We start from the raw sequence: 22,639 nt of genomic DNA, 5'->3' as shown, positions 1-22,639 counted from the left end.
AAAACGACGAATACGAACTAGTGTGGACGGGGCTTAAATGATAGTACTTTCTTTTCTATTCCCATGTGGTCTTATATCTGTGTGGTCCAGTGTAGGTTCCATAGTGCTCCATGTGCGTATACTCGTCTGTTTGCTCTTATATTTGTTCTGATCCTTCTAAAAATATTCAGGAAAGGTTCATTTCTGTCCTGTCAGTGGGACTTTTTTAGTATCTATACCTGTGAAAAATGAGGATCTAGTTTCGATACTAGGTTAAGTGCTAAGGAATGACACGAACACAAGCCTGTATGGACAAAAGATGCACATTTGCACTTTGAATCGTTGTAAAATTAATGTCGCTTAAAGTTTCACGGGCTGCGTTTGTGATTTGCCGTCGTAAGTGTTTGTCCGTGTGAACCAGCCCTGCAGATGAAGCACGACTCAGAACGGATCGCTCTCTTGGACTGAAACGGCCGCTTGATGTGGGTCCAAACCTGTTATGTGCTGCTATTGTGCGGTTCTGTGTTTTTTCATGTCAGGAGTCCCTCAAAGGCCTCTGCTAATTATGGGAAAGACACAGATACTGTTATTGTGCAATGTTAGCGCGGAGTGAGTCATAAATCTGTGCAGTTGTGTCTTATTACAGATTAGAGAAAGTGACTCATACTCTGTGGCTGACGTGTTTTTGTTTTTTTTTTCTGATTTGGTCATTTTGCCTGTGAATTCAGCCTTGAGACCTGGAGGGTTTGAGACCAGAATCCAGACTAAGTTCTTTGTATAGAACAGAACAAGAGGTGGTCTGGTATTCTGCCCAGACTCAGAGTGGTGCTGGCTCCTCGCCGCCCTGCCCCGGGGAACTGCCCACTTGTACATAAAAAAACAACAACACAAACTAGCTCCAAATGTGGTGTAATTCCGGTCTAAACCAGGTCTAAACCAGGTCTAAACCTGGTCGAAACGTGGTCTAAACCAGGGCTTAACGTGGACTAAACAAGGGTCTAAATAAGGTCTAAATTAGTGCTTAATGTGGTCTAAAACAAGTCTAAATGTGGTCTAAACCAGGTCTAAACAAGGCCTAAACCAGGTCTAAACTCAGTCTAAACATGATATAAAGCATGTCTAAATCTGGTCTAAACAAAGTCTAAACTTGGTCTAAACCAGATCTAAACCTGGTCTAAATCCGGTCTAAACCAGGTTTAAACAAGGTCTAAACATGGTCTAAACCAGGTCTAAACCAGGTCTTATCAAGTATAAGCAGTTCCAGTAAGCCAGCCTCAGATAAATTAATAAAATCTGAATTCAATCTGTAACTAAATCTGTCTTAAACTGGAACTAACTCAGGTCTTGGCCAAGACCTGTGTCTAAAACAGACCAAAACAGCACTAACAGACCAGGACCATGTTGTATTTTACCAAACTATTCTGTGACAGAACTCAGTTTGGTTAATTTATTTGACATTTGTAGTTAAAAACATGTGTAAAAGCGAGTGAGTAACACGCACTAAAAAAAAATCCACATTGTTACTCATCTTCAGTGGGGTTTGGTCGTTACTTCATTGGACGAAGACTTTATTTTTTCCAGCCTGAAGTAATCACAACTGCACAAAACAAACTAGCTCCAAACTTGGTCTAAACCCGGTCTAAACCAGGTCTAAACCAGGTCTAAACCAGGTCTAAACAGGTCTAAACAGGTCTAAACAGGTCTAAACCAGGTCTAAACCCGGTCTAAACCAGGTCTAAACCAGGTCTAAACCAGGTCTAAACCAGGTCTAAACCAGGTCTAAACATGGTCTAAACAGGTCTAAACCAGGTCTAAAACCAGGTCTAAACCAGGTTTAAACCAGGCCTAAACCAGGGCTAAATGTGGTCTAAACCAGGTCTAAATCCAGTAAATTTGGTCTAAACCAGGTCAAAACCTGGCCTAAACATGGTTTAAACCAGGTCTAAACATGTTCAAAATGTGGTCTAAACTAGAGCTAAACCAGGTCGAAACCCGGTCTAAACGTTGTCTAAACCAGGTCTAAACTTGGTCCAAACGTGGTTTAAACCAGGTCTAAATGTGGCCTAAACCAGGTCTAAACGTGGTCTAAACCAGGTCCTAACCCGGTCCAAGCCCGGTCTAAACATGGCCTAAACCAGGGCTAAACCAGGGCTTAACGTGGTCTAAAACAGGTTCTAAATAAGGTCTAAACCAGGTCTAAGCTATGTCTAAATGTGGTCTAAATTTGGTCTAAACCAGGTCTAAACATGTTTTTTTGTTTTTTGTTTTTTTACTGGACGAAGCCTTTGTTTTTCCCAGCAGCCTGAAGTGATCCCAACTGCACAAAACAAAGACAGTATCTGTTTGTGTGTGTATTATTTGACTGAAGCGTCCTTTGTCTGTGTGTTTTTCAGCTGGGTGGTGTTCGAGGAGCCCGGCTTCAGTGGAGAGAGTTTCCTCCTGGAGAAGGGCCAGTACGGAAACCCGGAGGACTGGGGGTCCAAGCGGCCCACCGTCGCCTCCGCCATGCCCGTGGTCCTGGTGAGTCCTGCGTGGGAAGACGTAATTTAACAAAAGCTCTGGGGGAAACTCAAACCAAACTGAACAGAACCAAACCAGCCCAGTGTGTGTGTGTCGTTCGTTCATTTGTTTTTCAAAATAAAACCAAAAATAATCAGATTTGGCTCCAAAACCAAAATGACGAAAACAGATCACGGCCGTTTCCCGTTTCTGTGACCTAAACTGTGATGTCGGACTTTTGCGCCGCATATGGACTAAACCAGGACTAAACCAGGACTAAACCAGGTCTAAACCACGGTCTAAACCAGGTCTAAAGCAGGACTAAACTAGGACTACACCAGGACTGAACCAGGACTGAACCAAGACTAAACCAGGACTAAAACAGGGCTAAAATAGGACTAAACCGGGTTTAAACCAGGACCAAACCAGGACTACACCAGGACTAAAACAGGACTAAACTAGGACTGAACCAGGACTGAACTAGGACTAAACCAGGATTAAACCAGGATTAAAACCAGGACTGAATCAGAACTAAACCAGGTCTAGACCAGGACTAGAACAGGACTAAACCAAGTCTAAACCTGGACTAAACCAGGACTAAACCAGGATTAAAACAGGACTAAAACAGGACTAAACCAGTTCTTAAAAAATGACTAGACCAGGTCTAGACCAGGACTAAAACAGGACTAAACCAGGTCTGAACCAGGTCTTAAACAGGACTAAAACAGGTCTAAAACAGGTCTAAACCAGGACTAAAACAGGACTAAAACAGGACTAAACCAGGACTAAAACAGGACTAAAACAGGTCTAAACCAGGTCTAAAACAGGACTAAAACAGGACTAAACTAGGACTAAACCTGGACTAAACCAGGATTTAAACAGGGCTAAAACAGGACTAAACCAGGTCTAAAAAAGGACTAGGCCAGGAAAAAAACAGGTCTAAACTAGGACTAAACCAGGTCTAAACCAGGTCTAAACCAGGACTAAACCAGGACTAAACCAGGTCTAAACCAGGACTAAACCAGGACTGAACCAGTTCTAAAACAGATCTAAACCAGGACTAAAGCAAGACTAAACGTGGTCTAAATATGGTCTAAACCAGGTCTAAACTAGGACTACACCAGTACTGAACCAGGACTAAACCAGGACTCAAACAAACAAAAAGAACAAATGTAATTGAATAATAAATGAACTAAAATGTGTGCACCCAAATTAGTCTAAATAAAGGAATTAAATTAAATCATCTGCACTGAAATAAACTTAATAAAAACATAAATTAAATGAAACAATAATGACACTGTGGAGCTTTGGCAGAAGGATCCACCACAATAAGGAATCAATTTGGAATCACTTTGGAATTATTTTGGAATCACTGCAAACTGTTAAAAATGAAGTTGCAGTTGTGTTTTTTCTCATGCTCAAACCCGCGCTGCCCTTCACCCTGAGAACAGTGGAGCAGATTTGGAGCAGATTTGTCATGAGACTCAGAGGTTCAGCGTGAGTCATCGGCGCATGAGTTTGTTTAGAGCCTTTTCACGACAACCGGAGGAAGAACGAGCGCCGCGTGCCCTCGCAAAACATCAACGTCCACGTACAAGGGCCAAGAGTTCATGAATTATCTTATTACGGCTGCTTATTAATCTGCTAAACTCACAGAGCGCGGGTAAAAAAATAAAAGTAAAAGGCTCAGGGAGTGTGCAGTCACAGGGATGGGCAATTAGTTTTTCCATTTGGCCACATGAGAAACAGAAAATATTGTAGACGACCAAAATGCTTCACTCAATTCTGCAAAATATTAATTGTTTTTCTTTATAAAAAGCAGTAAATATCATTGTTTTGACGAGCGGGGAAGAGTTTTTTTTATAACTAAGGAATGAAAAAGTGAGGTTGCCTTCTCTTGCAACCCACCTTTGGGAAACAGTGTTTTTTATCTGTTCTGTTATGAATGTTATTTTGTCAATAATATATGTGTGTGTATAATTAGTGCTGTCATACGATTAAAAAAATTGAGAGATTAATTAATTATGATCTGTAATTAATTAATCTAATTAATCTCATTTTAATCTCACCTAAAAATTGCTGAGAAAAGCTTCAATTTGAGGTATTTTCATTTAAATTCATTATTACATTATTGTGGCAGATCAAAAGACTGATATAGATTAAAAAAAAGTGACTTTATAAAGTCATTTATTGTTTAACAAATCTCTCCAAATTGGCTGTTGAGCCCAAGTCTCCATGAATAAGAAACTGTTTGCTGTAAAGTAGCAAAGACGAGGAAATCTGAACATAATAACTTTTGTCGACTTAAAGACAATAAAAAGTCCAGTCTTTCCTTAACCATATTAAAAATATTATTGATAGAGAATTGTTATTATTATTGTTATTTTCTTTTATATTTCACGTCGGGAGAAGAATTTCCAAGACACGAATGTGTTTTTCCCTGTGCACTGCTGCTCTGTTCTACTGCCTCTTCGACCTCGTCCATTGTGCGACTGACGCCGTAACGTTAACGTTTACATCGCTCTTACTGCGCGCGTTCTGTGTGGGTTTCCGACAATGAGTGGAATTGCCGAAATTAAAAAATGTATAAATGTGTTTTTTGTGTGTGTGTGTGTGTTGTTGTCCCAACAACACATAAAAACAGGTTTTATAATAAAGCAACTCACATACAGAAACACTAAAGTTAGAGATTAAAAATGAGATTAACGCGATTAAAAAACATAACGCGCTAAATATGACTGTAATTAATTAATCGCAATTAACGCGATAATTTGACACCCCTATATATAATATATATGTGTTATGAATATATGTTCATTTATATTTATCGTCACCGTCTAAACTAAAGCCACTTTCCGATAAAATATTTTGTCGTTTTTACCCACAGATGTTCTCATGTAAACAGGCCCTAAGTAGTTAAAACACGTTGGCGTGACTTTTAATGAATATAACACAAATCCGAGTACTTCTGTAGTTTTCTTTCTACTCAACAAGAACTGAAGCCCTGGGACCTGGGAGCTGTACTGTGCCCACGTCTGGGTCAGGGTGTGTGCAGTTATTAATAGATTATAAGACTGTGAAGGGTTTAACGACTTTAAGTGACTTAAATGTTCTGTTGGTGTTTCACTCGTGGTCAAACTTGGACTCTTATTTATTTATGTCCAATGGTGGATGTTTGTGTGGTGCTTATGTTACTCTGTTGTCTTGTTTTTGTGTTAAATCATCTGACCTATTGTGCAACATTTGGCCCAGTGTCAGAAATTCAACTTGTACCCAATTTTAAAATGTGACAAAACCAATTAAAGGTTGTATAGAGGATTTTTTAAGGGAGGTGAAATACAGCGACAGTTCTTTTTCAAATGTTGTGCATGTGTGACACCACCTTCCTCAGTAGAAACACCTCCTCCTCCCGCCTCTTTACTCTAGAAATCACATTTGTTTACATCCAGTGCGTGTTCAGAATTACTGTTGAAGTGACCTGCCTAGAAATATTTCAGCGACCGACGTGTCAGTTTTTAGACCCTTCGGACTTTCTTTTGCGGCGAACTTGTCGTGGATTCTCGTCCGCCGTCGCAACAAACTTTGTGCAAATTGCGAGGAAGCTACAGTTTGAAAAAGCCTCTAAGAACCGCTGCATAAACCACGTAATCCCCGAGCGCACAAAAAATCGTTATACAAAAATTGTAGGGAGTTTTTTTTGACAGCCAATAGATAAAGAGGGAGCCTCGTTTTCTATTGGCTGATGTTTATCTGGCCTCACTACGTCCACAGTTGATAGATTTTCATTCTTTTTTTTTTTTCGGTCATCATAATTACAAAGCTGCTGCGTCTCTGTAATGGTATTTTAAACTTTCAATGACAATTTGAAACTAAAAAAAAAAATCCTCCATACAACCTTTAAAAGAAAAACTGGAATATTTGCTCCATTTAATAAAATCTACTAGATCCACCAAGACTCACCACCAAGTTCCATCCTAATGGCTTCCATAAAGCTCTGGCAGAAAAATCTGTTTTTCTCAAATAACTTTAAAAATAATGATTTTTATATATATTATAATTATTATTAATTATTATTTTTTAAATAATATTGCTTATTCAAGGTCTTTGAAGTCCCAAAGAAATGACACTTTTGCCATATCTCAGAAACTCATGATGATCGAGACATAAAACTGGCACCAAATGATTCACAATGTTCATATTTATACTCAACTTCCATTGATACTACTGGGATAAATTAATTATTTCTGATCTTATTAAAGAAAAACAGATTTTTCAGTTCAGATTTAAGACTTCTGCAGACACTAAACTTCAGAGACTTGTTGGACCCAGTAAACATCAATAGAATTTCATGACTTTGGCAAGTGTAAAAACTTGATAATAGATCCAGATTGATTTTCAAAAGATTTTCAAAAAGTTGGACAAATGATACTCCCTAATGTGACCCCCTGTCCCAAGACAAATTTCTCCCAGCTACAAAGGATTATATTATCTTAAATTATCTTAAAGAGGGACTATTTCACTGTAAACACATTTAGATCACCAGGTTACCTTTTATTGTTTTAAAAATGCTATATTCTCCTAAAACAGCGTGTTATCCAGTTTCACTTTTGTTTTTGTCGCTCTGAGTCCTTGTTTCGTATCTTAAAAATGTGAAAAACAGAACTGGTTTGCTTGAAATAGTTTGATCCAAATTTATTCCTCACGTATAGATTCTTTTTCCTCACCTTGTCCATTCTGAGCGGTCGGCAACAATTAACATGCCAGTAACGCACTTCCTGATTATCGGACAATAAATCACTTTATAATGAGATGCAGACGGCGGACGGCACAGTGGACTTATTTTGATCTCCAGAGCTGCTTTTACAATTTATCTGCACTGGAGCAAGACACATTTTGCTCAAAAACATGAAAATAAATGTGGCACAGGCTTTTAATTGTTTTGGATCAATATTATCTAATGCTATAGATTAAAAAAGCTTACATTTTGTGTTTTATGTTCAGCCAAACTTTTCTTGTTCGTTCTGTTTCCACTTCTGAATCATTTCTAAACCTGACCTCTCGACCCGCAGTAGTCGAGTCATTAAATCAAATATTATTCTGAACGAGACACGCCGAGGAAGTTCAGACGCTGGCCTTGCTGCGGGACAAATGATTCTGCGTTTCTTTACTGAAATATTGTGTAAAATGTTGTATTTATTTAATGATAAAGTCTGTGAAATGTGGTTTTAAGTGTGTGCAGACTGTGATTCAGAGGTTATGTCATAGTGAAAGGACATTGCAGAGTTATGTCCGTAAATATGCAAACTTTAAAGCTTGAAAGGCTGAACTCATTTAATTATTTACTCGTCACGTTTTTACACATTAAAGTAGACGTTAGTACAAATATATTAGTACACATTAGATATATATATAATAGTTATTGTGATCCACATCTTGTGCCGTTACTGTACGTTAAAGCCGCGAGGTCTTAAAAGTCTTAAAAAGGTCTTTAAATTTCACGTTCCTAAATTAAAGGTTCAAACTCCCTACGTTTCTAGTGTAACTGACTTGCCTGCGCTGCCGTTACGTGGTTTACGTACGACTGTCACACAGTCCACAGACGCAAGACGCACAGACGCTGTTTACTCCACCAACACAACAGTTCTTAGCGGCTTTTTTTGACCTATATCTTCCTCGCAGTTCGCACAAAGTTTGTTGCAATGGCGACAAGAATCCAGGAGCAGTTCGCCACAAAAGAAAGTCCGTTTTTGAGGTCGCTGAAAGAAGAAGACAAGGGGAAAAGCAGCGAAGCTAAACTAAGGTGATTCTTGAAGATTCATTCCAGCGATGGCGCGACTGAAGCAGACGAAGGGTCTAAAGACTGAACCACTGGTCCACAAATTACTCCTGGACAGGAAACTTCTGCTTATTATGAAAACGTACTTTATTTCCAAGAGCGAGACAAACGTTTTTCAGGACACGAAAGCGATATCCTATGTCTGAAAACGTAATTTTCAAGGCAAAGAAAGAGTCCACTTGCTGCTGCGTGTTGTAGTTAGTTCATTCGCACGGAATCTCCGCGCAACCTTCTCTGCTCCCCTTTCCTGCTCCTCTCTCCCTGCTCCTCACTTCTCCGGGCACGGAATCTCCGCGCACCCGCTCCCCTCTCCTCTCTCCTCTCCTCTCCTCTCCTCTCTCCTCTCCTCTCTCCCTGCTCCTCACTTCTCCGTCTTGCCTAACCAACACTGTAGTTAGTTGTTTACAAGTCATGTGCAGCACCGGCTGTAAACAAACCTGTTTCTGGCGTAAGGAGGAGGAGGGAGGAGGTGTTTCTACGTAGGAGCTGTAGGGGAGGGGAGGTGGTTTCACGCATGCGCAACATTTGAAAAAGGACAAACAGTCGCTGGATTTCTCGTTCCTTGGAAAATCCTCTATACAACCTTTAAGGCCTTAAAAAAGTCTTAAATTATGTTATGTAGCCTGTTTTTTGTGTTCTCAACCAGGCTGCATTGCAATGTTCAACGGAGGGAGGAAAAAAAAAAGACGACGTGAAATCGTGTAACGTGAATGAACATTTAATTTGGAGTATGCACAAACAATATTTAGTTTGTCTTTTTAGAATGTTATAAGTGATTTTTTGGCCGTTTTACAAGCAGTACGTCCGACTATAAATGAGTTCTGAATGAGATTTTATAATCCAAGTAATTTGTGGTAATTTAAAGCAGTGAGTAATTGTCATTATTAGAATTTAATCTGGAATTTTTCGCTCGCATAATGGGTGCGATGTTGGTCTTAATTTTCATTTAAGTCGTCTTAAAAAGGTCTTTAAAAAGGCTTAAATTTGGGGTAGTTAAACCTGGGGAAACCCTGATCAGGCGTCGGCTGCGATTCGGCCCGTGGAGCGTGGAGTTCTGCGTCGGTCCTTTCGCCCGCGGTCACTCGACGGTCTACGCGGGCGCACCTCCGGGCCCGTCCCGATACTCGGTACCGTAACGATGCTGTTTCACCGCTGCTGATATCACGGTGATTTTATATGATTTTTAAATGAAGAAAAACAAAAAACCCAACGCTTCAATCCAGGTTAAAAATCTTTGTAACACGCGTTAATGACATTTGTACTGAGTAAAATCTTAACATTTTTTTTCCCGGTAATGCCTAGGGATGTAACAATAACCAAAATATCGTGATGTCGTGTCGTCAAAGTTCTCACAATAACATCGTGGACCATCACAATATATCGAATTACAAGTTTCTTTGCTTAAATTAACAGTTCTGGTGCAGCAAGAGCTAAAAAACTACATAGACCATGATCCTTTGCTCCATTTCAGTGCAGACTACATGAAGAAATAACAGTTCTAACACTTTTAAGTCTTAGTTCTTTGGATTAAGTGAAAAAATAGTATATTAACAGTTTTAGCTGTTTAGTCTGCACAAATATCGGAATAAATATCGTACCGTGAGATTTGGATTTGGATTACTACATTACAGCAAAAAACTCCCAAGTCCTTGATGTAAAAAAAATAAAAATTTGAGGGCCTTGAATGTAGAAAAGCGGAATATTAAAGTGCGATGGAAAATATTATCTCACCGTTTCTTTTCTTCTATAAAAAGCGTTTGGGTTTTTAATCACAGAACATTCACTCTCTCTCTCTCTCTGCTTTCGTCTACAGGAAAATTTCGAGACCACGGCTAAGTTCAAGGTTTGTTTTTTATTGTTCTTTTAAACTCTGATTATCCTCTGACTCACAGGCTCCGTTTGTTGTTCATCCTCCGTGTTTTTGCGTTGCCGTGATCAGGTGCAGCTGTTCCCGGAGGCGGACTTCCGAGGCTCGGCCCTGGTCCTGGAGGACAGTGAAGGTTCTCTGCCCCCCGGCTTCTCTGTGGGCTCCTGCAAAGTCCTGGCTGGAAGGTGGGTGCAGGTTCTGTGGGTGAGGATCAGGGTTATTGGGTTTACAGTCCAGGTTCTAGAGTCCAGGTTTTAGAGTCCAGGTTCTAGAGTCCAGGTTTTAGAGTCTGGGTTTTAGTGTCCAGGTTTGAGTTCCATTTTAAAGTCCAGGTTTCAGACTCCGGGTTTTCGGGTCCAGGTTTTATAGTTCAGGTTTTAAAAGTCCAGAGTTTTTCAGAGTCTCCAGGTTTGAGAGTCCAGGTTTCAGACTCCAGGTTTGAGAGTCCAGGTTTCAGACTCCAGGTTTGAGAGTCCAGGTTTTACAGTCTGGGTTTTAGTGTCCGGGTTTTAGAGTCCAGGTTTTATTGTCCAAGATTTCGAGTTCAGGTTTTCGAGTCCAGGCTTTAGTGTCCAGGTTTTAGAGTCTGGGTTTTAGAGTCTAGGTTTGAGTTCCGTTTTAGAGTCCAGGTTTCAGACTCCGGGTTTGAGAGTCCAGGTTTGTTTTAGAGTCCAGGTTTTAGTTGTCCAGGTTTTAGAGTTTCGAGTTCAGGTTTTCGAGTCCAGGTTTTAGAGTCTGGGTTTTAGAGTCCAGGTCTGAGTTCAGTTTTAGAGTCCAGGTTTCAGAGTCCAGGTTTAGAGTCCAGGTTTTAGAGTCCAGGTTTTCAAGTCCAACATTTAGAGTCCAAATTTGAGTTCCGTTTTAGAGTCCAGGTTTCAGAGTCCAGCTTTTCGAGTCCAGGCTTTAGAGTCCAAGATTTCAAGTTCAGGTTTTAGTGTCGAGGTTTTCGAGTCCAGGTTTGAGTCTTGAGTCCAGGTTTTTTTTTCAAACCACCAGCCTCCGGATCAGAGGGCAAACTCTGATTATAAGGAGACATATTATGAACAATCACTTTTAAAGCAGACCTATTCTCCAAAATTTACTTTTTAGAGCTTTTAACCATGTTACATTTGTCTCCCTTCTCATTTACTTTTTGAAGTTGTGCTCAAAGTGATTCATGCATGTTTAGTCTTTATTCTCCTGTATTCAAGACGTCATTGCTCCGATCTAACCGTTTTCGTCACCACCGGTGGTACACACTTCGCATTTCAATTTTATTCTCTGAATCTGTGATACACACAGGATTTGGCAGTCACATAATCATTTTTGTACAATTGAATAAAAAAGCTCTGCTCTAGTGTGAGGTGCTTTTTGGGTGACTAGACGTTTTTCTCAGATATGTCCTCCTTTTGGGACCCAAAAAACTGTCCAGGAGGAATTTTTAAATGATCCCAGAATGTCCAGGATTTTGACTCTTTCAGTTGACAGCTTTGAGTGGAACAAATTTCTTAGGCTGCGTTCAGACTGCAGCCTGAAGTGACCCAAATCAGATTTTTTGGCCCCTATGTTCCTGTATCTGATCTTTTAATGACAGTCTGAACCACACAGATCCGATTTTTTCAAATGTGACCCAGGACACTTGGATATGTGCTCCTGAAACTGATACATATCTGATCTTTTGACATGTGACTTCAGTCTGAACGGCCAAAGTGCATTCATCCACCTACACGTTATCAACAAGACACAAACGTCACTATTCTGCGCTGAAGTCGGTGAAAATTGTTAATGAACTCTGTGTCACTGAAGTGAAGCACATCACCACTCACCACTCTTGGCTCCGTCTCCACATCCACACGTTCCTTTCAACGGACTGTCCCACAAAACACCACGACCAAAAACCTCGTCCTTCTCCTTCTCAATCTCCTCCTTAAAACAAGTAAGTTGTTCATGTTCTGGCTCCGGTACGAGAGGAACTTTAAAATCTCCAGGTGCTCGATGCTGCGTCCATGTTTGGACAACTTCCGTAAACACAGAGACGCTCGCTGCGGTTGACGTCGTCGTGTCTCCAGTGTCACATGTGGGACACTTTTGGGCCGTTTAATGTTCACACTGGAGTCACATACAAGTCACATTTTACTGGAAATGTGAACGACCTCGCAAAAACATCGGATTTCACAAAAAAATCGGAATTGAGCGTTAAGCCCTGCAGTCTGAACGTAGCCATAGTTTTGGTCTTTGCTCATCTAAAAAGATGTTATTATATTTCCACGGACACAATCACCAGCGCTTCTCCCGCACTGTGTGTCTAAACTCCGTCTTCCCCCTCCTCACTCCTGTGCACTCACAGTGAGGGGACAGACCACTATTGATCAGAAAATATACCTATATTTATTAAACGCATTATTACGAAGGCATTATCTACTGTGGAGAGAATGGATGATCATAACACAGTTCTTCACGTCTCAAACTCTACACCACTTTTAATGTGATGAAAATTGACCTCATATTAGTGGAGCTGCGTTCATAAATCTCAGCTGAAAAAGTCTGTAGCGTCGTGAACTCAGGCGCACATAACCACAGCGTTACCCTCAGCAACAGTCCCCATTTTGACCAATTTGTTACCCAAGAATAAAGAGAGACAGAAACTGTCATTTGTTTAGGTAAAATACAGAAAAGCTGCTTAAAAATGACCAAAACACAAAGAAAATATGACTATACTGACTCACATGTTTGTCATGAATGCGTAATTTTCCATAATTGCACACTCCTTTCACAATTTTATTATTACCAACCACCACAAAGCGGAAACCCAGTTTTTGATTTTTAAAATTTGGTCGTATTTAATCTATGACGCCTGTAGATCATTATGTTATTTTTTGCACATTTTAAAAAGGCTATATTGATCTAAAACCACTGAATAAAAATAGAAGTTTGTTGACTTCTGCTGTGGTCCAAACCAGGACCAAACCAGGACTAATCTTGGACTTGAGAGTGAGAGGGAGAACCCCGAGCCCGTGGAGCAGGTGTTTGCAAAGTGCGATTGCCCCGTGGGGCTTGAAGCTCTGCGTCTGTCCTTTCTCCTGCGGTCACCAGACAGTCTACATGTCCCGAGTCCCAAGTGTCCCTTCCCGACACTCAGTCCTGGTTCATTTCTGGTTTAGACCTGGTTTAGTTCTGGTTTATCCCCAGTTTAGCCCTGGTTTAGTCCTAGTTCAGTCCTGGTCCCTCAGGTCACTATAGCACAGTGGAAAAGTGAAAGCGTGTACGTCACAGCGGCTGTGCACTGCTGTTGGTGAAAACGGGCAGAGCGATGAAACAGAGTAAAGGCGTCTTGAATACAGGAGAATAAAAATAACTCTGAAGACAACACAACGACTTCTCCGGTGCGTCTAAACCAGGGGTGTCAAACTCATTTGGTCCGGGGGCCGTATCCAACCGACTTTGATCCCAAAGGGGCCGGATCAGAAAACTCATGTCATATAAACCCCAACAATAATAATAAGTTTAAATATTTGTGCAGAGAAACACAAATCTATTACAGATTTACAGACTTTTTTAATTGATGAACTCTTTCTTTTACAAAATATTATAATATTATGAACATCCTGAAATTTAAGAAAAATACAATTTCAACACAATGTTTTAACATGAACTTGTATAAAATTAACTTGTAGAAATAGGAATAAGTAAATTTTTGTTGTAAAATCCTGCACTCGGCTCCACTTTTCTCATGTTGGACATTTTTCTGATGAGGGTGTCACGGTCAACAGTCAAAACGATCGTCCTTTAAGAGCGTTTGGAAAGAGACAAGTCTTCATTTGTGCTGCTCTGGTGGGAGGGGCCACGTACAGAGACGCTGGAGACGCTGCTGTGATAAACACCACAGAAAATTAACAAGATTTTAATAGAAAATATAATTAAAATATTTTAGTAGAAAATCAGCCGAGGGCCAGATTAAAGGTCTTGGAGGGCCGGATCTGGCCCCCGGGCCGCATGTTTGACACCTGTGGTCTAAACTATAGTGAACGTTCCACTTCTTCATGATCACTTGGACTTGGACACTAATCCCCGACCAGCTGCTGTATTAGATAAAACCTCTGATTATCTTCCTCTCTGTACGTTCACTCTGAGGTTTAAGTGGATTGAATCACCAGTCTGTGCGCTGTTCTTTCTGTTTCTGCATTTATATTCTAGGATCTGATGATGTCGTAGTTTCAGGCGGAGGGCGGGGGGATTTACTGTTTTTGAAAGAAATTTTTGAAAGAAACGTCTGATCCACAAACGTTTCTCCGTCTCGTTATTTGTTCGGGGATCGGCTCCACAATTTGTCAAATTAATCTGACGGCTGGAAGTCCTTGGGTGATCACTGCCAGCTGTTTTTGAAGATTTTGCGGGAAGAAATTAACTCGAGTTCATTTGTTCTGACAGAGAAAACGTTCAGCTTTGTGCCCGTTTATATTTTGTTTCGTATGGATAGGCCCAGTGATTAATAATAAGAGAAAAATAAAGGGTGCACGGTGTAATTTTTGTGCTGGAGGGTCACCTACCGCTTTGTTTCCATGGAGATTTTATTGCGGTCCCTGGAATGTGGGTGTAAAATCATTCCGTGTATCATTTCTATTCATTTTTCAACTATTTTTTTCATTATTTGTGTCCAAAATCAAAATGAAAAAAAACAGATAACGATCCATTTTTTCAGTTTTCGAAAAATGGAAAAAACTGATAACGGTCGTCTCCCGTTTTCGTGACTTGAACTGCGATGCCGGAGTTTTGCGCCGCGTACGGACTAAACCAGGACTAAAACGGGACTAAACCAGGACTGAACCAGGTCTAAACCGGTCTCAGTTTTGATCACCCAACAATCTACACATGCGCACCTCCGGGCCCGTCCCCACACTCCTGATTCTGTCCTGGTTTAGTCCTGGTTCAGATCTGGTTTAGTCCTGGTTTAGTGCTAGTTTATGACTGAGACCAGGACCAGACCAGGACTGAGACTGGTTTAGACCCGGTTTAGACCTTGTTTAGTCCTGGTTTAGACCTGTTTTAGTCCTGGTTTAGTCCTGGTTTTGTCCTGGTTTAGACCTTGTTTAGTCCTGGTTTAGACCTTGTTTAGTCCTGGTTTAGACCTTGTTTAGTCCTGGTTTAGACCTTGTTTAGTCCTGGTTTTAGACCTGTTTTAGTCCTGGTTTAGACCTGTTTTAGTCCTGGTTTAGACCTGTTTTAGTCCTGGTTTAGACCTTGTTTAGTCCTGGTTTAGACCTTGTTTAGTCCTGGTTTAGACCTGTTTTAGTCTTGGTTTAGACCTTGTTTAGTCCTGGTTTAGACCTGTTTTAGTCTTGGTTTAGACCTGGTTTAGTCCTGGTTTAGACCTGGTTTAGTCCTGGTTTAGACCTGGTTTAGTCCTGGTTTAGTCTTGGTTTAGACCTTGTTTAGTCCTGGTTTAGTCCTGGTTTAGACCTTGTTTAGTCCTGGTTTAGACCTGGTTTAGTCCTGGTTTAACCTTGTTTTAGTCCTGGTTTAGACCTGGTTTAGTCCTGGTTTAGACCTGGTTTAGTCCTGGTTTAGACCTTGTTTAGTCCTGGTTTAGACCTTGTTTTAGTCCTGGTTTAGACTTTGTTTAGTCCTGGTTTAGTCCTGGTTTAGACCTGGTTTAGACCTGGTTTAGTCCTGGTTTAGTCCTGGTTTAGACCTGGTTTAGACCTGGTTTAGTCCTGGTTTAGTCCTGGTTTAGTCCCATCTGAATAAATCCAACAAAAACACTCAATAGCAATAACATCTCCATGACATTCTTATTTTAACCTGATCTGTTCCTGAAATGTTCCAGTGCAGGGCTTTAAACGCAGCTGTAACTGAGTAAAAATCCAACACAGATCCCTTTTTTGCTTTCAGCTGGTTGGCGTTCGAGGGGCAGGAGTTCTCCGGGAGGATGTACGTGCTGGACGAGGGCAGTTACCCCGACCTGAGGGCCATGGGCTGCGTGCACGCCAGCGCCACCATCCTGTCACTGCAGGTGGTCGGGTTTGTAAGTGTCAAGTTTATTTGTTTTGTGGAAAAGGAGTTATTAAAGCCCTGTGATCATTCGTTCGTTTGTTTTTCAAAATAAAAGCAGAAATAAGAAAATGGAAAAAATAACAGTTTTCTTTATTATTTGACTCCAAAATCAAAATGAAAAACCAGATAATGATTCGTTTTTTCAGTTTTTGATTTTGTGTTTAAATGAAAAATGGAAAAAAAAAAAAAAAACGGATAATGGACATTTCCCGTTTCTGTGACTTAAACTGCGATGCCAAACTGAACCAGGACTAAACCAGGACTAAAACCAGGACTAAACCAGGACCGAACCAGGACTAAAACAGGTCTAAAGCAGGACTAAGCCAGGACTAAACCAGAACAAAACCAGGACTCAACCGGGACAAAACGAGGACTAACTCAGGATTGAAACAGGACTAAACCAGGACTAAACCAGGATTCAACCAGGACCCAACCAGGACTAAGGCAGGACTAAACTAGGACTCAACCAGGACTCAACTAGGATTGAAACAGGTCTAAACCAGGATTACACCAGGACTAAATCAGTCTCAGTCCTGGTCTCTGTCCTGATCTGGTCCCAGTCTAGTCTCGATCTCAGTCCTGGTCTGGTCCCCGTCTCAGCCTCGGTCACAGCCCTGGTCTCAGTCTCGGTCAGGTCTCGGTCTCAGTCCCGGTCTGGTCCTGGTCTCAGTCTAGTCGGTCTGGTCCTAGACTGAGACCAAGAATGAGACCAGTTTAGTCCTGGTTTAGACCTGGTTTAGTCCTGGTTTAGACCTGGTTTAGTCCTGTATTAGTCTTGTATTAGTCCTGTTTTAGTCCTGGTTCAGTTCGGCATCACAGTTTAAATCACAGGAACATTATCCGATTTTTTTTTTTTTTTAATCACTTAAACACAAAATCAAAAAATTAAAAAAGACAAATAATGAAGAAAATTGTTGTTTTTTCATTTTCTTATTTTTGGTTTTATTTTGAAAAACAAATGAACAAATGACACAGATTTTATTAGACTGTGTTCATACTTGTACAGGTTTGGTCCTGGTTTAGGCCCAGTTTTCCTAATGTAGATTTTATTTGGTCCTGTTCTAGACCTGGTTTAGTCCTGGTTTAGTCCTGGTCTAGTGTCTGTTAAAGTGTGAATGCAATATTAAGTTTAAAAGTGTTAGAACTGTTATTTCTTCTTGTAGTTTCCACCAAAACAGAGCAAAGGATCATGGTCTATGTAGTTCCTTCTGTTTTTTTAGCTGTTGCTGCACCATAACAACGAATTTAGGCGAAGAAATTTGTGATTCGATATATTGTGATGGTCCACGAGACTTTTGACGATACGATATCACGATATTTTGGTTATTGTTACATCCCTAGTAGTTACAAATTACCAAGGAAGTTTCAAGACCAAACCAGGGCCAAATCTGAACTCGCCCAAAATATGAACTTAACGTCAAATCCTGCAGCTAAGTCAGTCCTAACCAAACACAGAGCACAAATTTCCCGATGGGGACAAGTGCACCTGAAGTGTACCTAAATCAAGTCTCAACCTGAACTAAAGCAGCACTGACGTAACACAGAACTATGTCCTGTCAATCATCATGTCATTGTTTACATTTATATAATTAGGTCTTATTTCACACCTGTTTTTTGCTCTTTTTTGCTATTTATTTAGAATTTATTATCGCCTTTTATATTTTTATTGCTCTTTGTTATTATATTTATTGTGACGTGTGAGCTCCTTGTGGATCAGTAGAGTTTGTCGAAGTCTAACCAGGGCTAAACCAGCTCCAAACGTGGGTCAAGTTCACCTTAAACCAGGCTTAAAATCAGGTTTAAATCAAGACTAAATCTGGACCAAGAACCCAGATCCAGAACCAAACCGAGATTTAAAGGTTGTATAGAGGATTTTTTAAGGGAAGAGAAATACAGCGACCGTCCTTTTTCAATTTTTTTAGATGTTTCTCCCTCAGTAGAAACATCTCCTCCCGCCGCTTTACTCTAGAGTCACACGTGTTTACATCCGTACGTGTTCAGAATTACTGTTGAAGTTTCCTGTCTAGAAATATTTTATCGACCGACGCGTCAGTTTTTAGACCCTTCGTCTGTTTCAGTCGCGCCGTTGCTGGAAGGAATCTCCAAGAATCACCTCAGTTTGTCTTCGATGCTTTTCCTCTTCTCTTCTTCTTTCAGCGACCCCAAAAACCGACTTTCTTTTGCGGTGAACTGGTCGTGGATTCTCGTCCACCGTCGCGACAAACTTTGTGCAAATTGAAAAAGCCTCTAAGAACCGCTGCTTAAACCACATAATCCCGTCAGTTACAATAGAAACCTAGGGAGTTTGATTGACAACCTAACAGCCAATAGAAAATGAGGCAGCCTTGTTTTCTATTGGCTGAAGTTTATCTGGCCTCAACACGTCCACAGTTGATGGATTTTCATTCTTTTTTTTTTTTGGTCATCATAATTCCAAAGCTGCTGCGTCTCTGTAATGGTATTTTAAACTTTCACTGACAATTTGAAACAAAAAAAAAAATCCTCCGTACAACCTTTAACCAGAACTAAAAAAAAAACAATATTCAGTCTGAAAGTTAAACAGCAAATTTCACCTGAGAGCTCTGACTTTTGTTTCGTTCACACATGTTTGAGTAATCCTGCGTTATGAGTCTGTCTCTGATCTATCTGTTCCACCTTGTGATGTCACGAAGTGGTAGTTTTCCTATGATTCTAGTGACGGTGTGATGGAGTAGAGCTGATTGATTATGGGAAAAAAAAAATCATTATCAGGATTATTTTGGTGAATATTGAAATCACCATTATTCAGACGATTCTTTTTTAGTTACACGATGCATTTATTCTCCGTTTATCAAAAAAAAAAACTTTGTTAGTGATAATTTAAGCAAAATTTTCAAATTGAAAATAGAGGCTGTAAATATAGCAAAATAAATATGAACCTTAGAGCAGTTTTGCGATGTATAAAACTAAATAAATATAAAATAAAATCACACTGAAGACTGATCAAGGTCGTATATACAATTCTGTTAACAAAATATCGCAATAAATATCGTACTGTGACCGTGATAATACCGTAAGATTTGGATATTGTTACATCCCTAGAAACAACATTAGAGCATAAATCAGAAAACAGCGTAACTTGGGCTCTTTAAAGCAGGTTTTGTTTTTCAAAATACCTCTGTGACTCATGTCCAAAATATAAGTTCTGTATCTGTGACAGCTTCAGAAAATACAAGGTCTTCGTGTGAACTCTGACCCTGTAAAATCATCCGAACCCAGCTGCAGCCTGAAAACACACAGGCCTGAAACAAGCCCGGAATGTATTGATAAATGCAAATAAATCTACATTTCACGAGCGAAAACGTCAACAGTGCAGAGTGAGACGTGCTTGTCGTGGTTCAGACAGAATCACCAGCACTGAGGCACGATGGATTTTCTGCTCTATATTTACACACATTGACGTTTTTTTGTAGCAAAGATAGTTCCGTACGTACAGTATATTACGTAAGAATAGAAATACGTTTTTGAACCGGCTGCTTTCATGTCTTATATAATACCTTCTGTATTCTCTCCAGCGCACTCGCTCAGTCTAGTTTTACTCGCTCTATAATACTCCTCACTGTTCTCTCCAGCTACTCTTCTTACAGGTCCTGTATTACCGTATTTTTCAGACTATAATGTGCACTTCAAATCTTTTAATTTTCTCAAAAATTTACAGCGCGCCTTATTAATTCTGGTTGTGCTTAGTGACCTCGAACCGATTTTATGTGGAACACAGAGCTCAAAAATCTGTCAAAATGTTTTAGTGCGACTTTATTAAACTACGAAGCCGCACCACTTGATGGGTTCATTCACTCTACTTCGTATTCGAGTCGTTTTCGTTGTGGGTACGGTTTTCGTTCACACTAATCCGATGGAAAACGGCTCCAGAGACGGAACGATCTGGTGCCGCCAGAGTACAGATCTGATCCTTGACTGTGTGGACGCCTGAAAATGTTGATACTCTGATGTAGGAACTCTAGTCGCGTCCTTATTGGACCACGTCACTGTGACTTGCACCTTCCTGATTCGCCGAGTTCGTGACATCGGTCATGTGACGCTATTGCGGAAAACAGTTTAAACAAACCAGAGACAAACTGCGGAGCTAAAACTACTAACACAGAACAGACTCACCATCATCAGAACATCCCTGTGTCACAGAAAGAACACTCATATTCCACTGAGTCGTGTCCTTTAGTCCGACAGAAGCTGAACCGTGTCAGGGCACAAGGAGCGAGCTGTTTTTGAGCTCTTAGAAAATGAGCCATGTGGTTTTAAGTTTCTTTTCTGTAAAACGTAAACAAATAGGGGCAGAGCTGTGTGGACAGGGAAGGATTGTGTCTGGACGTGTGAAGAATCCCTCAGTCGTCCAGGTAGAATCCATGGCGAGGAGAAAACTGGACAAAAGTCGACTGGACAAAAAGTTTGTTTGGTCGAAGACGTTTCGCAGCTCGTCCAAGCTGCTTCTTCAGCTCTGGTCAGACGCTGGTGGACACTTCCTTATATCTGTCAGACAGATATATTCTGACTCAGAACTGAAGAAGCAGCTTGGATGAGCTGCGAAACGTATTCAAACAAACTAACTTTTGTACAGTCGACAAACAGATTTTTTCTCCTCACGACATGTCTGGATGCAAATCGTTTCGGATACAGTGAGTGCGTATACATGCACATCAATAACCCGGTTATTAGCCATATCCCGGTTCTGTCAGTATTCGTGTTACTGTGTTTACATGCGCACTGAGAAACCGGGACACTCATATCCACGTGTACATGATCAAATGGAGTATCCCGGTTTCTTGACATAATCTTACAAATGCGCAGGCGCAAAAATTAACTTAAATCAATTTCATAAACCAGGAAAAATACAAACCGTGAGCTCCTTTAGCATAAGAAGCTAAGGAGCTACGAGATCTCCCACAATCCACTGTGCAGATTCTTCATTAAAATCTTCTGCATAAATAAACTCAACTTTACAACATATAAACCATAAACACTATAGACACATCAGCCCGTTTGATCAGATCATTCAGCTATGATCACATTTGTTTACATTTTACAGAAACAAAAACTTAAGACCGTTTGGCTAATTAGCATAAACTGTTAGCGGCGATAAAAACAACTCGCTCCTTGCGCCACTGATGTGATCAGTTTCTTTTGGACTAAATGACACGACTCTGTGGATTATGTGTGTTATTTCTGTGACAGAAGAGGCGCTAATGATGGTAAGTGTGTTTCGTGCGTATAGAGTATAGGAGATAGTTCATGTTTTAGTTTTCAGTGCAGATTGTACGTGTGCAGATTGTACATGTGCAGGTTTAGCGCAGCTCTTTATTTTACAGTCATTTCACTCGTTTGGTCACTTTATTTATGTTGGTCAATTTATTTATGTCACTACTGTTGTGGTGAAAGGCTGGAAAGTGTCTTTTGGACGCATGCGCACTCAACTTTATGTTGCAGTAACCGGGATACTGCGTTTACATGCCACAAGTAACCCGGTTATTATCGGAATAAACCAGCTACAGTAACCCGGTTTCTAATAACCGGGATACTGAAACCGGGTTACTGCGTTTACATGCACCATCAAGAAACCGGGATACTCAAAAAACCCGATCATAACCGGGTTATTGATGTACATGTATACGCACTCAGTGATACGGTGTGATGTGATTCGTTTCAGTGTAAACATAACCTTAGTCCGACAGTCTTGTGGTTTTAAGTTTGGTTTCTGTAAAACAAACAAATGTGCTCAAAGCTGCACTAAACACATTATTACTCAATGTATATCTGAGTCGTCCTCGTAGGAAATAAAAAAACAAACTTAAATGATCCACATTCACATTCATAATCCACATTCACCAAGACATCGAGGCGACGCCGGGCGAATGACACCACGATCTGCCGATGGATCGTGGACGCCTGGACTAAGGATCAGACTCAAGTGTCGTCTGTTTGTTTCGCTTAACGGACTTTATAAAGCAGTGCACTTTCTGGGATGTAACAATAACTGAAATATCGTAATGTCGTATCGTTAAAAGTTCTCACAATAACATCGTGGACCATCACAATATGTCAAATTACAAGTCTTTTTGCTTAAATGAAGAGTCACGGTGCAGCAATAGCTAAAAAAAAAAAGATTCTTTGCTCCATTTCAGTGCAGACGACAAGAAGAAATAACAGTTCTAACACTTTTAAATCTTAGTTCTTTGGATTAAATCTTGTCAAGGCATTTTAAGAGGAAAAAGTAGCATATTAACAATTTTTTGTCTCCTCAAAATATCGCAATAAATATCACCATGAGATGTACATCGTGAAAACATCATACCGAGAGATTTGGATATTGTTACATCTCTAGTGAACCTCCCCACCATATCGCAAGAAATATCGTACCACGAGGTTCATACCGTGAC

General features: G+C 40.3%; 1 protein-coding gene across 1 annotated transcript in view; it reads left to right on the top strand.

The window, feature by feature from the left end:
- LOC110172315 (beta/gamma crystallin domain-containing protein 1-like) overlaps positions 1 to 22,639 on the top strand; it is a 184,750-nt gene that overhangs the window by 125,714 nt on the left and 36,397 nt on the right. Inside the window, exons 14-17 of the mRNA XM_055149441.1 lie at positions 2,373 to 2,499; positions 10,128 to 10,157; positions 10,254 to 10,366; positions 16,050 to 16,182. Coding sequence (XP_055005416.1) covers positions 2,373 to 2,499; positions 10,128 to 10,157; positions 10,254 to 10,366; positions 16,050 to 16,182 — 403 coding nt within the window. The remainder of the gene's footprint in view (positions 1 to 2,372; positions 2,500 to 10,127; positions 10,158 to 10,253; positions 10,367 to 16,049; positions 16,183 to 22,639) is intronic.

This window comes from Boleophthalmus pectinirostris, unplaced genomic scaffold (genome assembly GCF_026225935.1).
Source record: "Boleophthalmus pectinirostris isolate CB_2022bp ecotype Guang Dong unplaced genomic scaffold, ASM2622593v1 HiC_scaffold_13, whole genome shotgun sequence".
In the NCBI taxonomy this organism is placed as follows: domain Eukaryota; kingdom Metazoa; phylum Chordata; class Actinopteri; order Gobiiformes; family Gobiidae; genus Boleophthalmus; species Boleophthalmus pectinirostris.
The sequence above is the reverse complement of the archived record's forward strand: the minus strand, read 5'-3'. Positions and strand labels throughout refer to the sequence as shown.